Source organism: Neodiprion lecontei, chromosome 1 (assembly GCF_021901455.1).
Source record: "Neodiprion lecontei isolate iyNeoLeco1 chromosome 1, iyNeoLeco1.1, whole genome shotgun sequence".
Classification (NCBI taxonomy): Eukaryota; Metazoa; Arthropoda; class Insecta; order Hymenoptera; family Diprionidae; genus Neodiprion; species Neodiprion lecontei.
In genome coordinates, this window is record NC_060260.1 from 9,561,948 (window position 1) to 9,576,937 (window position 14,990).

Below are 14,990 nucleotides of genomic sequence, written 5' to 3' on the forward strand. Positions count from 1 at the left end.
ACAATTTGCATTTATTGCGGTTCTTTAAATGATCTTGTATAAATAATTCATCTATAGAAATATCTGTATACTTTTCAGTTTTTCTAACTAGAAATGTTTTTTTTAAACGAATTTATAATAGATCATTTACATTTTTCGTTACGTTTATTACATCGAGTCGAAATTGTTGATTTCTGATTTAATAAAATGTCTATGTCTGTCAATGTGTGTGAGCAGAGCAGGCGCAGTTTGCTGCGTGTGGGCGAATTCTTGTTACTGTACTCGAAGGGTCGAGTATCAAAGCATTATCTGGTAAGAGTTTGCTTAAGAATGTCCAAGACTTCTGTTAAATTTTATGTGATATTTGCTTGGCTTTGCTTCGTGTGTGCTAATTTGTCTTTTTTAAAAAAAAAAACAATTCAGCTTCGATTCAACGCTGTGTAGTCTTGAATTATATATTGAGCCTTGAAAAAAATCGCGACTTTATTAGATGTAATCATCATTATTCCTTGAGCATAAGACATGAATTTTACGTGAGACATGCTTTATTCTGTAATTACAAGAAATGAATCACAGATTCATTTTATAGATTCTGATTTTATTGCATTCAATATAAATTGAAACAGGTAAATGGGGAATTTACTTCGTTTATTGGTAGGATTATGGCATGCAAGATATTTAGAGCACAAGCTAAATTGATTAGAATGTGTGCAGAAGAATGGTTACTTGAATGATGGGATTTAAATCAATTTTTGATACCATTAAAATTGCTTACTAATAATTTAGTTTTGCATGCAGCATGTAAATTAACTAGCGCGTCGCATGCTTGTAGTTCGCAGGAGACCCCCAAAGGGCCGTCTCAGACTAGTTGTCAGGGAAGCAGAAGATCTCTGTCCTACTAAACCAGGTAATGTTACTGCAGATGCTACTAAGATTTGATTTTGTTATTATTTCGAACTTTTCCCTTCTGTAAAACATTCGAAATAGTCAATAAACGGCCATAAAAATTATAACTTTGAAAAAATGATCCATTTTTGTGAAGAACAGTGTCGCTAAACTTAACATAAACCAAACGCTTCCTTTCATTTTAATTCAAACCCATATTTGGCTTTTGCTATACTAAACTCTTTTTTTCTTTCGTGCTATTAACAAAGCAAGATATTGACGAACTGTTAAGTGTGCGAGTAATACCGGAGTATGATGAAATTTTAACCGGCTTCATTTCCACGGTATTTTATCAGCATTTTAACCGACTTTGAACACGTACGGATCGTGAATATGTAGACGGTACCTTGAGTATATTTTTCAATTATGATGTTTTTAGTATTTTTGCTTCATTCTACGAGAGTATATGCATTCAAGATTTGTTAAATCCAATTTATATTTTGCTGTGATATGTTTGCAATTTTTGACATTTCGTCAATCTATTCATTTTATAAATCCTCTGATGTTGATGAAACAGGAAAGTACAACACATTCTGCAAAGTATCAATGGGATCACAAGAGGAGAGAACGCAAGTTGTATCAGGAACTAACTGTCCACTGTGGGATAAGTCAATGCAGTTCCAAGTCAAAGATTTACATGCGGATACTTTGTGTATAACTGTTTTCGACAAGGGATATTACAGTCCGGACGGTAAATTTTGTTTACAGTTTTTGAATTTAATGTATAACAATTTGGTATTGAATCGAAAGATATATAATTAACGAATGTAAGTCGTGTAACACATTGCCTCAATTGTCGTTACAGAATTCCGTGGACGTGCCGAAGTTCGAGTATCCGACATAATGAGAGATAGCATAGATTCTTGTGGGCCAATTCAGAAAAGAATTAAGCTACACGAAGTTGAAAGTGGAGAAGTTGTATTGAAGTTGGATCTACGCCTCTTCAACCGTTTAGCATAAGAATTACATGAGTGGGTTAGAAGTATGATTTTTCAATTGATACTTTCGGAATCATGACATTGTAGTAATACTGACAGAGTATGATATTCAGAGACCTATTCAGTTAACACAAACACATTAGTTTTTTTTTTCTAAAATAATGTCCGCAATTTGCAATTCAGACGTTTACCTCTGAAACAATTCAACCTTTCGAACAGTATCATACATTTGTTTGAAACTTGCATTGTACATTTTGAAATCTTCAATTTATTTACAATCATACTTTGACAAGAAACTGTACCATCTGTGAAGTTGTGAACACTTCATTCGCGACTAATGCAAGTTTTGTTTATTCTACGGAAAATGCAGAGTACCATTCGAACTGATCAATATCTTTTTGTGAACTTTAATTGTGAAATTTTTTTTGTAATAATTAGAATTTAGTCTAAAGCAGTGTCAAAACATAGATTTAAGCATTATTATAATGTTTGCATTTGTAACGTTGCAACAAATTCAAACTGAAGTGGAACTTGTGAGTTTTATTACGTATGTGATGCATGTATGAGTTCAATTTATAACACTTTTTACACATTTAAAGAATATACATTGTTATTATCTTCGCTTTATGTATTGGTAAGAAAGAGATACTCAGACTAATTTACTCATTACAATGAATATGAAAAATATTGTTTCGTATGTACTTGATAATGTTATTGTATAATGAAAACTGTTACCACAGTCACCTTCGAATAGTTTTTAATCAAGGGATCATTATTTATTACAGAATTGATTGAGGCCAAATATTATTGACATTCCGACAAATTTTTGAAGCCAACAAAGAGAATAAATTCACAGTAAATTAAACCAAAAATTCTTATTATAAGTGAATCAACTTGAATGAAATAAAGGTAGCGTTTTATTGGTGTCCGTTATATAATGACTAATTGTAAGATATGATTCGTTGAATAATCATAAATATATTGCGGACGATATTTAAGAATATGTCTTGATCTTTACGGAAAACTTGGATGTCCATGTACCATTATCACCATTTACTACTGCACTTGGAGTATACATCTACATGAATATATAATTATGTCCAACGATGGCCAAAATATTTACTAAATATATTGAATATTGAAGTTTTTCTCATCCTGTTTCTGAAAACTTACTACTGTACTTAGCAAATGAGTGATGAAAGCGCGTTTGAAGCCTTTTGATATTACATCATGAGCTAGCAATCTTGAGTACGTAGTAAAACATCAAATGCGGACAGTCATGGGAGCTTGATTACTCAAACTGCAAAAATCTCGTTGGGTGATCATGAGTGTTCACACAACTTTTCTTTTACCATGTCGAACTGATTTCTTGATTAGTAAGTTAACAGGATACGGATACGTTAACAAAGGATACTGATAGTTAAATCTGCACTGAATCAATTTTATCCTAGAAGAACTAAATGGAAATTCATTCCGCTTAATTAGGTTGAATATAACGTTATTGTTTGTTTTTCTGTTGAGGTTTAGTCTTTGCTATGACTATATCTACAGGTAACAATAAGCATATATTCTTTGTGATTGGTGCCAATGAGCTCCGAGTATTTTTTATCAATTCTTACCTCATCTTTCTCATTGCAATCCTTTCATTAATATTTTGAGTGAGATGAATCACAAAACATTGGCAACGAATGAAAAATTAAGTACAATCTTAAAAGCGAAATATTATAATTGATACAAAACGTACATATTACGAAGATTTGCGGTCGTGGATGACATTTTTCGTTTAATCACTGAAACGAGAAAGAAATGACGGTCACGTGTTTCGGAATAAAAATATACACTGTTATTTTTCACGACGGTTCCTAACAGTGGTGAAATAAGTTCTTTTAGGACGACCGCGAGACAGGCCTTTTACGGAAAAAAAAGCCGACTTAGCCTCGCGCAAGTTGAATCGATGCTTCTCAAAACTGTCAATGTTTTGTCCGATGAATATAGCAACTTGGGACGATGTGCGAAAGATTGTTCTAGCCAAATGAGGTTTAAATCAGGTCTAGGTCGAATGATTGTATGGTTTCTTTGAAAGATGGTAAAATAAAGTAAAACAAATCAACTGGAGTGGTATACAGTTTTTCTGCGGTTTTGAGGGAAAAGAATTGTTCTCCTCAAGTCAATTTAAAGGACCTTTTCTTTACATATTAAGTCTACAGAATTTAGCAATCCCGTCAAAAACTTCATGAGAGTACAGAAACTATACGCAAAAATTTTTAGCTTTATTTTTTCTGCTATTTGGGAGCTGTAATCATCATGTATTCCATATGTATTCCACAACATTAATATTCATAATTATTCCAACAACTTTTCATTTGCTCTCTCGATCTTGAATTTTCATAGGCATAGAATCGAAACGCTGTTTTAGCTGGTCGCAAGTGAAGTATCTGCGTTGGGTGGAGGAGCAGAATTGTTTTTCGTAAAGTATTCGGATGGAAAAAAATTCAGAGTAACTGTAATACATCACGGATGCGCTAATTTTGATTAAGATTAAATGGATTCTCCGTACATGAGACAGTATTTAACGCAGCGTAGTGATTTTAAGACCTAAGAAGGTAATAGGAAGAGAAGGAACGAGGCTTCTTAACACTTCGAGTGTATTTCAACACACATTTGAAAGGTACGAGCAAAATTTTTCATCATCCAACTGTCGCAGAACGGCAGCGTTATCAGCTGACCCGTTAACTGAAGGATATATCTTCAGTCAACGGCTGACCATCGAAGGGCCTGTCCGCTTGAGTCTGGAATCGGCTGGAGAGATAAAGTGCGTATTTCTTGTATGAAATGTGAAAACTAAAATCATTATACATCATATCATATCATCATACATCGTACATCATACATCATACATCATACATCATACATCATACATCATACATCATCATACATAGTATTAAATGTCAAAACCAGAGTTCGGATGTCGGATGTTCAGAAAGTGACGTCACCAATTCAAAATCAGCTAGCCGAATTCCTCAGTCTGGAAACAACCGCGCAGTAGAGCGGACGGATAAGAGTCGCGCTCCGCAAATTTCGAGTACGGGTTCTCAACCTCCCGGATCCCGCGCTTCGGGTCCGCTACGTATTTCGAGTACCGGGTTCTCAACCTCCCCGATCCCGCGCTTCGGGTCCGCTACGCGGTGAAACTCGACTTCCAGGATAAGCGCTCCGTGGTTCCTGGTTCACGTTTACAATAAATTATTTCAATTCGTTTTTCGCGCAAGCCCATATTCAGTAGCTGTCAGTCCGCTAATAAAATTTCTCGACTTCCAGGATAAGCGCTCCGTGGTTCCTGGTTCACGTTTACAATAAATTATTTCAATTCGTTTTTCGCGCAAGCCCATATTCAGTAGCTGTCAGTCCGCTAATAAAATTTCTCGACTTCCAGGATAAGCGCTCCGTGGTTCCTGGTTCACGTTTACAATAAATTATTTCAATTCGTTTTTCGCGCAAGCCCATATTCAGTAGCTGTCAGTCCGCTAATAAAATTTCTCGACTTCCAGGATAAGCGCTCCGTGGTTCCTGGTTCACGTTTACAATAAATTATTTCAATTCGTTTTTCGCGCAAGCCCATATTCAGTAGCTGTCAGTCCGCTAATAAAATTTCTCGACTTCCAGGATAAGCGCTCCGTGGTTCCTGGTTCACGTTTACAATAAATTATTTCAATTCGTTTTTCGCGCAAGCCCATATTCAGTAGCTGTCAGTCCGCTAATAAAATTTCTCGACTTCCAGGATAAGCGCTCCGTGGTTCCTGGTTCACGTTTACAATAAATTATTTCAATTCGTTTTTCGCGCAAGCCCATATTCAGTAGCTGTCAGTCCGCTAATAAAATTTCTCGACTTCCAGGATAAGCGCTCCGTGGTTCCTGGTTCACGTTTACAATAAATTATTTCAATTCGTTTTTCGCGCAAGCCCATATTCAGTAGCTGTCAGTCCGCTAATAAAATTTCTCGACTTCCAGGATAAGCGCTCCGTGGTTCCTGGTTCACGTTTACAATAAATTATTTCAATTCGTTTTTCGCGCAAGCCCATATTCGGTAGCTCTCAGTCCGCTAATAAAATTTCTCGACTTCCAGGATAAGCGCTCCGTGGTTCCTGGTTCACGTTTACAATAAATTATTTCAATTCGTTTTTCGCGCAAGCCCATATTCAGTAGCTGTCAGTCCGCTAATAAAATTTCTCGACTTCCAGGATAAGCGCTCCGTGGTTCCTGGTTCACGTTTACAATAAATTATTTCAATTCGTTTTTCGCGCAAGCCCATATTCAGTAGCTGTCAGTCCGCTAATAAAATTTCTCGACTTCCAGGATAAGCGCTCCGTGGTTCCTGGTTCACGTTTACAATAAATTATTTCAATTCGTTTTTCGCGCAAGCCCATATTCGGTAGCTGTCAGTCCGCTAATAAAATTTCTCGACTTCCAGGATAAGCGCTCCGTGGTTCCTGGTTCACGTTTACAATAAATTATTTCAATTCGTTTTTCGCGCAAGCCCATATTCGGTAGCTGTCAGTCCGCTAATAAAATTTCTCGACTTCCAGGATAAGCGCTCCGTGGTTCCTGGTTCACGTTTACAATAAATTATTTCAATTCGTTTTTCGCGCAAGCCCATATTCGGTAGCTGTCAGTCCGCTAATAAAATTTCTCGACTTCCAGGATAAGCGCTCCGTGGTTCCTGGTTCACGTTTACAATAAATTATTTCAATTCGTTTTTCGCGCAAGCCCATATTCGGTAGCTGTCAGTCCGCTAATAAAATTTCTCGACTTCCAGGATAAGCGCTCCGTGGTTCCTGGTTCACGTTTACAATAAATTATTTCAATTCGTTTTTCGCGCAAGCCCATATTCAGTAGCTGTCAGTCCGCTAATAAAATTTCTCGACTTCCAGGATAAGCGCTCCGTGGTTCCTGGTTCACGTTTACAATAAATTATTTCAATTCGTTTTTCGCGCAAGCCCATATTCAGTAGCTGTCAGTCCGCTAATAAAATTTCTCGACTTCCAGGATAAGCGCTCCGTGGTTCCTGGTTCACGTTTACAATAAATTATTTCAATTCGTTTTTCGCGCAAGCCCATATTCGGTAGCTGTCAGTCCGCTAATAAAATTTCTCGACTTCCAGGATAAGCGCTCCGTGGTTCCTGGTTCACGTTTACAATAAATTATTTCAATTCGTTTTTCGCGCAAGCCCATATTCAGTAGCTGTCAGTCCGCTAATAAAATTTCTCGACTTCCAGGATAAGCGCTCCGTGGTTCCTGGTTCACGTTTACAATAAATTATTTCAATTCGTTTTTCGCGCAAGCCCATATTCGGTAGCTGTCAGTCCGCTAATAAAATTTCTCGACTTCCAGGATAAGCGCTCCGTGGTTCCTGGTTCACGTTTACAATAAATTATTTCAATTCGTTTTTCGCGCAAGCCCATATTCAGTAGCTGTCAGTCCGCTAATAAAATTTCTCGACTTCCAGGATAAGCGCTCCGTGGTTCCTGGTTCACGTTTACAATAAATTATTTCAATTCGTTTTTCGCGCAAGCCCATATTCAGTAGCTGTCAGTCCGCTAATAAAATTTCTCGACTTCCAGGATAAGCGCTCCGTGGTTCCTGGTTCACGTTTACAATAAATTATTTCAATTCGTTTTTCGCGCAAGCCCATATTCGGTAGCTCTCAGTCCGCTAATAAAATTTCTCGACTTCCAGGATAAGCGCTCCGTGGTTCCTGGTTCACGTTTACAATAAATTATTTCAATTCGTTTTTCGCGCAAGCCCATATTCAGTAGCTGTCAGTCCGCTAATAAAATTTCTCGACTTCCAGGATAAGCGCTCCGTGGTTCCTGGTTCACGTTTACAATAAATTATTTCAATTCGTTTTTCGCGCAAGCCCATATTCAGTAGCTGTCAGTCCGCTAATAAAATTTCTCGACTTCCAGGATAAGCGCTCCGTGGTTCCTGGTTCACGTTTACAATAAATTATTTCAATTCGTTTTTCGCGCAAGCCCATATTCGGTAGCTGTCAGTCCGCTAATAAAATTTCTCGACTTCCAGGATAAGCGCTCCGTGGTTCCTGGTTCACGTTTACAATAAATTATTTCAATTCGTTTTTCGCGCAAGCCCATATTCGGTAGCTGTCAGTCCGCTAATAAAATTTCTCGACTTCCAGGATAAGCGCTCCGTGGTTCCTGGTTCACGTTTACAATAAATTATTTCAATTCGTTTTTCGCGCAAGCCCATATTCGGTAGCTGTCAGTCCGCTAATAAAATTTCTCGACTTCCAGGATAAGCGCTCCGTGGTTCCTGGTTCACGTTTACAATAAATTATTTCAATTCGTTTTTCGCGCAAGCCCATATTCGGTAGCTGTCAGTCCGCTAATAAAATTTCTCGACTTCCAGGATAAGCGCTCCGTGGTTCCTGGTTCACGTTTACAATAAATTATTTCAATTCGTTTTTCGCGCAAGCCCATATTCGGTAGCTGTCAGTCCGCTAATAAAATTTCTCGACTTCCAGGATAAGCGCTCCGTGGTTCCTGGTTCACGTTTACAATAAATTATTTCAATTCGTTTTTCGCGCAAGCCCATATTCGGTAGCTGTCAGTCCGCTAATAAAATTTCTCGACTTCCAGGATAAGCGCTCCGTGGTTCCTGGTTCACGTTTACAATAAATTATTTCAATTCGTTTTTCGCGCAAGCCCATATTCGGTAGCTGTCAGTCCGCTAATAAAATTTCTCGACTTCCAGGATAAGCGCTCCGTGGTTCCTGGTTCACGTTTACAATAAATTATTTCAATTCGTTTTTCGCGCAACCCCAAATTCAGTAGCTGTCAGTCCGCTAATAAAATTTCTCGACTTCCAGGATAAGCGCTCCGTGGTTCCTGGTTCACGTTTACAATAAATTATTTCAATTCGTTTTTCGCGCAACCCCAAATTCAGTAGCTGTCACTGCGCTAATAAAATTTCTATAACTTTATAATCTTCTCATAATCTTTTTGGTAAAATATGTCGATAAATAAATTATATTAAACCTTGCACATTATTTTTGATTTGTTCTCTCGCTGGAAATATTTATTAGTATTCGAGGTATAACTCGAGGTGGTTGGCGGTGGTTGAAGGTGTTCGGAGTTGGACGAGGAGGAGGACGAGGAAGACAAGGAGATGAAGGTGGACGAGGATTTCTGCTCGGTGAGTAAAACACTTTTATAATATTTGATGGCAATTGTAATTATATTTGATCTAAAATATTTCAAACTAGTCAAGTTTACATTAAATTACTTCAATTCATTTTTCGCGCAAGCACATATTCAGTAGCTATGAATAAGCTTATACAATTTATTATATTATTAAACAATTAATTAATTATATCAATCCTTATACAATATTATTGATGTGTTCCTATACTGAAAATATTTACATTAAATTATTTCAATTCATTTTTCGCGCAAGCACATATTCAGTAGCTGTGAATAAGCTTATACAATTTATTCTACTATCAATTAATTAATTAATTATATTAATCCTTACACAATATTTTTGATGTGTTCTCATACTGAAAATATTTATTACTATTCCAGGTATAACCCGAGGTGGTCGGAGGTGGACGAGGTGGACCAGGAGGAAGACGAGGACCAGGAGGAGGACGAGGTGGACGAGGAGGAGGCGGGGTGGGTCGTGGGAGAGGAGGGGCGGGGGAGGGGGAGGGAAGGGGCAGAGGTGGGCGGGGAAGGGGGTGAGGTGGGAAGGGAGGGGAAGGGGTGGGGGAGAGGGAGAGGGAGGGGGAGGGGGAGGGGGCGGGGGAGGGGGAGGGGGGTGGGGAGGGGCGGGAGGGAGGGAGGGAGGGAGGGAGGGAGGGAGGGGCGGGAGGGAGGGAGGGAGGGAGGGCGGGAGGGAGGGGCGGGGAGGGCGGCCGTGTGGGGGGTGTGTACTGCTCTATTAACTCTAACGGGCTCGTACCGACATCCGTCCTCCACTCTCCTCCCTCCCTCCCTCCCGCCCTTCCCTCCCACCCTCCCTCCCTCCCTCCCTCCCGCCCCTCCCCACCCCCCTCCCCCTCCCCCTCCCCCGCCCCCTCCCCCTCCCCGCCCCCGCCCCCCTCCCCCTCCCCCTCACCCTCCCCCTCCCCCTCCCCCTCCCCCTCCCCCTCCCCGCCCCTCCCCCTCCCCCGCCCCTCCCTCTCCCGCACCCCTTCCCCTCCCTTCCCACCTCACCCCCTTCCCCGCCCACCTCTGCCCCTTCCCTCCCCCTCCCCCGCCCCTCCTCTCCCACGACCCACCCCGCCTCCTCCTCGTCCACCTCGTCCTCCTCCTGGTCCTCGTCCTCCTCCTGGTCCACCTCGTCCACCTCCGACCACCTCCAACCACCGCCAACCACCTCGGGTTATACCTGGAATAGTAATAAATATTTTCAGTATGAGAACACATCAAAAATATTGTGTAAGGATTAATATAATTAATTAATTAATTGATAGTAGAATAAATTGTATAAGCTTATTCACAGCTACTGAATATGTGCTTGCGCGAAAAATGAATTGAAATAATTTAATGTAAATATTTTCAGTATAGGAACACATCAATAATATTGTATAAGGATTGATATAATTAATTAATTGTTTAATAATATAATAAATTGTATAAGCTTATTCATAGCTACTGAATATGTGCTTGCGCGAAAAATGAATTGAAATAATTTAATGTAAACTTGACTAGTTTGAAATATTTTAGATCAAATATAATCACAATTGCCATCAAATATTATAAAAGTGTTTTACTCACCGAGCACAAATCCTCGTCCACCTTCATCTCCTTGTCTTCCTCGTCCTCCTCCTCGTCCAACTCCGAACACCTTCAACCACCGCCAACCACCTCGAGTTATACCTCGAATACTAATAAATATTTCCAGCGAGAGAACAAATCAAAAATAATGTGCAAGGTTTAATATAATTTATTTATCGACATATTTTACCAAAAAGATTATGAGAAGATTATAAAGTTATAGAAATTTTATTAGCGCAGTGACAGCTACTGAATTTGGGCTTGCGCGAAAAACGAATTGAAATAATTTATTGTAAACGTGAACCAGGAACCACGGAGCGCTTATCCTGGAAGTCGAGAAATTTTATTAGCGGACTGAGAGCTACTTAATATGGGCTTGCGCGAAAAACGAATTGAAATAATTTATTGTAAACGTGAACCAGGAACCACGGAGCGCTTATCCTGGAAGTCGAGAAATTTTATTAGCGGACTGACAGCTACCGAATATGGGCTTGCGCGAAAAACGAATTGAAATAATTTATTGTAAACGTGAACCAGGAACCACGGAGCGCTTATCCTGGAACTCGAGAAATTTTATTAGCGGACTGACAGCTACTGAATATGGGCTTGCGCGAAAAACGAATTGAAATAATTTATTGTAAACGTGAACCAGGAACCACGGAGCGCTTATCCTTGAAGTCGAGAAATTTTATTAGCGGACTGACAGCTACCGAATATGGGCTTGCGCGAAAAACGAATTGAAATAATTTATTGTAAACGTGAACCAGGAACCACGGAGCGCTTATCCTGGAAGTCGAGAAATTTTATTAGCGGACTGACAGCTACCGAATATGGGCTTGCGCGAAAAACGAATTGAAATAATTTATTGTAAACGTGAACCAGGAACCACGGAGCGCTTATCCTGGAAGTCGAGAAATTTTATTAGCGGACTGACAGCTACCGAATATGGGCTTGCGCGAAAAACGAATTGAAATAATTTATTGTAAACGTGAACCAGGAACCACGGAGCGCTTATCCTGGAAGTCGAGAAATTTTATTAGCGGACTGACAGCTACCGAATATGAGCTTGCGCGAAAAACGAATTGAAATAATTTATTGTAAACGTGAACCAGGAACCACGGAGCGCTTATCCTTGAAGTCGAGAAATTTTATTAGCGGACTGACAGCTACCGAATATGGGCTTGCGCGAAAAACGAATTGAAATAATTTATTGTAAACGTGAACCAGGAACCACGGAGCGCTTATCCTGGAAGTCGAGAAATTTTATTAGCGGACTGACAGCTACTGAATATGGGCTTGCGCGAAAAACGAATTGAAATAATTTATTGTAAACGTGAACCAGGAACCACGGAGCGCTTATCCTGGAAGTCGAGAAATTTTATTAGCGGACTGACAGCTACTGAATATGGGCTTGCGCGAAAAACGAATTGAAATAATTTATTGTAAACGTGAACCAGGAACCACGGAGCGCTTATCCTTGAAGTCGAGAAATTTTATTAGCGGACTGACAGCTACCGAATATGGGCTTGCGCGAAAAACGAATTGAAATAATTTATTGTAAACGTGAACCAGGAACCACGGAGCGCTTATCCTGGAAGTCGAGAAATTTTATTAGCGGACTGACAGCTACTGAATATGGGCTTGCGCGAAAAACGAATTGAAATAATTTATTGTAAACGTGAACCAGGAACCACGGAGCGCTTATCCTGGAAGTCGAGAAATTTTATTAGCGGACTGACAGCTACTGAATATGGGCTTGCGCGAAAAACGAATTGAAATAATTTATTGTAAACGTGAACCAGGAACCACGGAGCGCTTATCCTGGAAGTCGAGTTTCACCGCGTAGCGGACCCGAAGCGCGGGATCGGGGAGGTTGAGAACCCGGTACTCGAAATACGTAGCGGACCCGAAGCGCGGGATCCGGGAGGTTGAGAACCCGTACTCGAAATTTGCGGAGCGCGACTCTTATCCGTCCGCTCTACTGCGCGGTTGTTTCCAGACTGAGGAATTCGGCTAGCTGATTTTGAATTGGTGACGTCACTTTCTGAACATCCGACATCCGAACTCTGGTTTTGACATTTAATACTATGTATGATGATGTATGATGTATGATGTATGATGTATGATGTATGATGTATGATGTACGATGTATGATGATATGATATGATGTATAATGATTTTAGTTTTCACATTTCATACAAGAAATACGCACTTTATCTCTCCAGCCGATTCCAGACTCAAGCGGACAGGCCCTTCGATGGTCAGCCGTTGACTGAAGATATATCCTTCAGTTAACGGGTCAGCTGATAACGCTGCCGTTCTGCGACAGTTGGATGATGAAAAATTTTGCTCGTACCTTTCAAATGTGTGTTGAAATACACTCGAAGTGTTAAGAAGCCTCGTTCCTTCTCTTCCTATTACCTTCTTAGGTCTTTAAATCACTACGCTGCGTTAAATACTGTCTCATGTACGGAGAATCCATTTAATCTTAATCAAAATTAGCGCATCCGTGATGTATTACAGTTACTCTGAATTTTTTTCCATCCGAATACTTTACGAAAAACAATTCTGCTCCTCCACCCAACGCAGATACTTCACTTGCGACCAGCTAAAACAGCGTTTCGATTCTATGCCTATGAAAATTCAAGATCGAGAGAGCAAATGAAAAGTTGTTGGAATAATTATGAATATTAATGTTAGAGATTTCACGGCGGAGCAGGGGGACGAAGAGGACCAAGGTGTTCGGAGGTGGTCGGAGGTGGTTGGAGGTGTTCGAAAATGATAGGAGGTGGCAGAAGGTGACCGGCGGTGTTTGGAGGTGGTTGGAGGTGGTTGGAGGTGTTCGAAAATGATAGGAGGTGGCAGAAGGTGACCGGCGGTGTTTGGAGGTGGTTGGAGGTGGTTGGAGGTGTTCGAAAATGGTAGGAGGTGGCAGAAGGTGACCGGCGGTGTTTGGAGGTGGTTGGAGTGGGTAGGAAGTGTTTGGCGGCGGCTGGAAGTGATCGGCGGTAGTCGATGACGACGACGACGACCAAGATGCCGCGGGGCAGTGAGGAGGAGGTGGCCGATGTCGAGGTAGATGAGGAGGCCGAAGGTAGTCGGAGGTTGGAGGAGGTGGTTGATGGTGGTTGGAGGTGTTCGGAGGTCGTTGCGGAGGTTGGCCGTGGACGCGGTTACGCGTTTTCTCACGGGCATGATCGAGCTGATCGATATTTCTCAGTCGCAATCGACGAGAAGTCCTACAAAGTGAGTACCACTTTGAACCGACTCAATCTTAAGCCTCCATACCGACACTACTTTGACTGCTACGAATGTCGGTGCGAGCCCGTTAGGTAGAGTCGATAGAGAGGAACCCTCCTCCGCTCCCAGGCCCACCTGGGCCCACTTGTCTACCAAAAACTGATCACAAAAACTTACCTACGGTGTATCCGCCTTTATATTCTTCAGTCAACGAGTTAGACAAGGAGAGAATGAGGTATTGATTAATTTTATCCTCTATCTTATCGTTTCGCTCCTGAGAAGAAAGAGATAGAGATTCACCCGACCAATCGCTGTCCCCTTACTTAGTCTCTCATTCATACCCGAACCAATTTATTTTTTTTCAACCATTTGTTGGTCGTTAGTGTTTCATGGTGTGCTTCCGGTGTCAGATAGTCAATAGCGTAGTAGTTATTAATAAAACAAGATCGGTTAGGGAATTCAAGTGACATTAGCCCCTGACAGTTGTATTTTGGGACCGATTTGAGTTCTGCTTGTGCGGAATCGTTTGTTCGTCGTTTCTTAGCGTCATTTAGCGCTTCTCTAACCTTTAATAGTTCCCGATTGACCTGTAAAACTTGAAAAACAGCCCTCTCCCCGAGCTCGCCCAAAAAACAAGTAAATAAAACGACTCTAGTTTGGCAATAGTTACGGGAGTTTGTTCAATCCATCGGTTCAATCCCAGCACGTCTAACTTACGACAGCTCCTCGTTAAAATGAATCACAGTAAAATTCACTTTTACGTTCGTGAAATGTTTGTTGATTGTTTGCGAGTGTTTGGTAACACAATCCCGTAAAAAATTCATCAACGATCATTACACCATCACCCGTACAGAAAATGAAATTTTAATGCAATTTATGGTTATAGTGAGGAGCATCCATAAGTTAGATCCGCTAGGACTGGAAAACGGTCAAAAGTAGCGTCTAGTTACACATGATTTCATTTTTTGTTTCTACATATTTCTTTTATTTTTACAGATAATCAGGAGACTGTCAAGGGTTGGATGAGCGCTATTGAACACGAACGAAAGACCAATAAACGATTTCGCACATGCAGAACTGAATTCGAGTCCAA

General features: G+C 40.6%; 1 protein-coding gene across 17 annotated transcripts in view; it reads left to right on the top strand.

Annotated features, from left to right (window-relative positions):
- LOC107227640 (intersectin-1) overlaps positions 1-3,972 on the top strand; it is an 85,036-nt gene extending 81,064 nt beyond the window's left edge. For all 17 annotated transcript variants that reach the window (XM_046736409.1, XM_046736417.1, XM_046736421.1 and 14 more), the window contains 4 exons: positions 217-291; positions 812-886; positions 1,442-1,615; positions 1,730-3,972. In XM_046736409.1, the coding sequence (XP_046592365.1) occupies positions 217-291; positions 812-886; positions 1,442-1,615; positions 1,730-1,884 (479 nt within the window). In that variant the 3' untranslated portion in view covers positions 1,885-3,972. The remainder of the gene's footprint in view (positions 1-216; positions 292-811; positions 887-1,441; positions 1,616-1,729) is intronic.
- Positions 3,973-14,990: the final 11,018 nt, after the last annotated feature.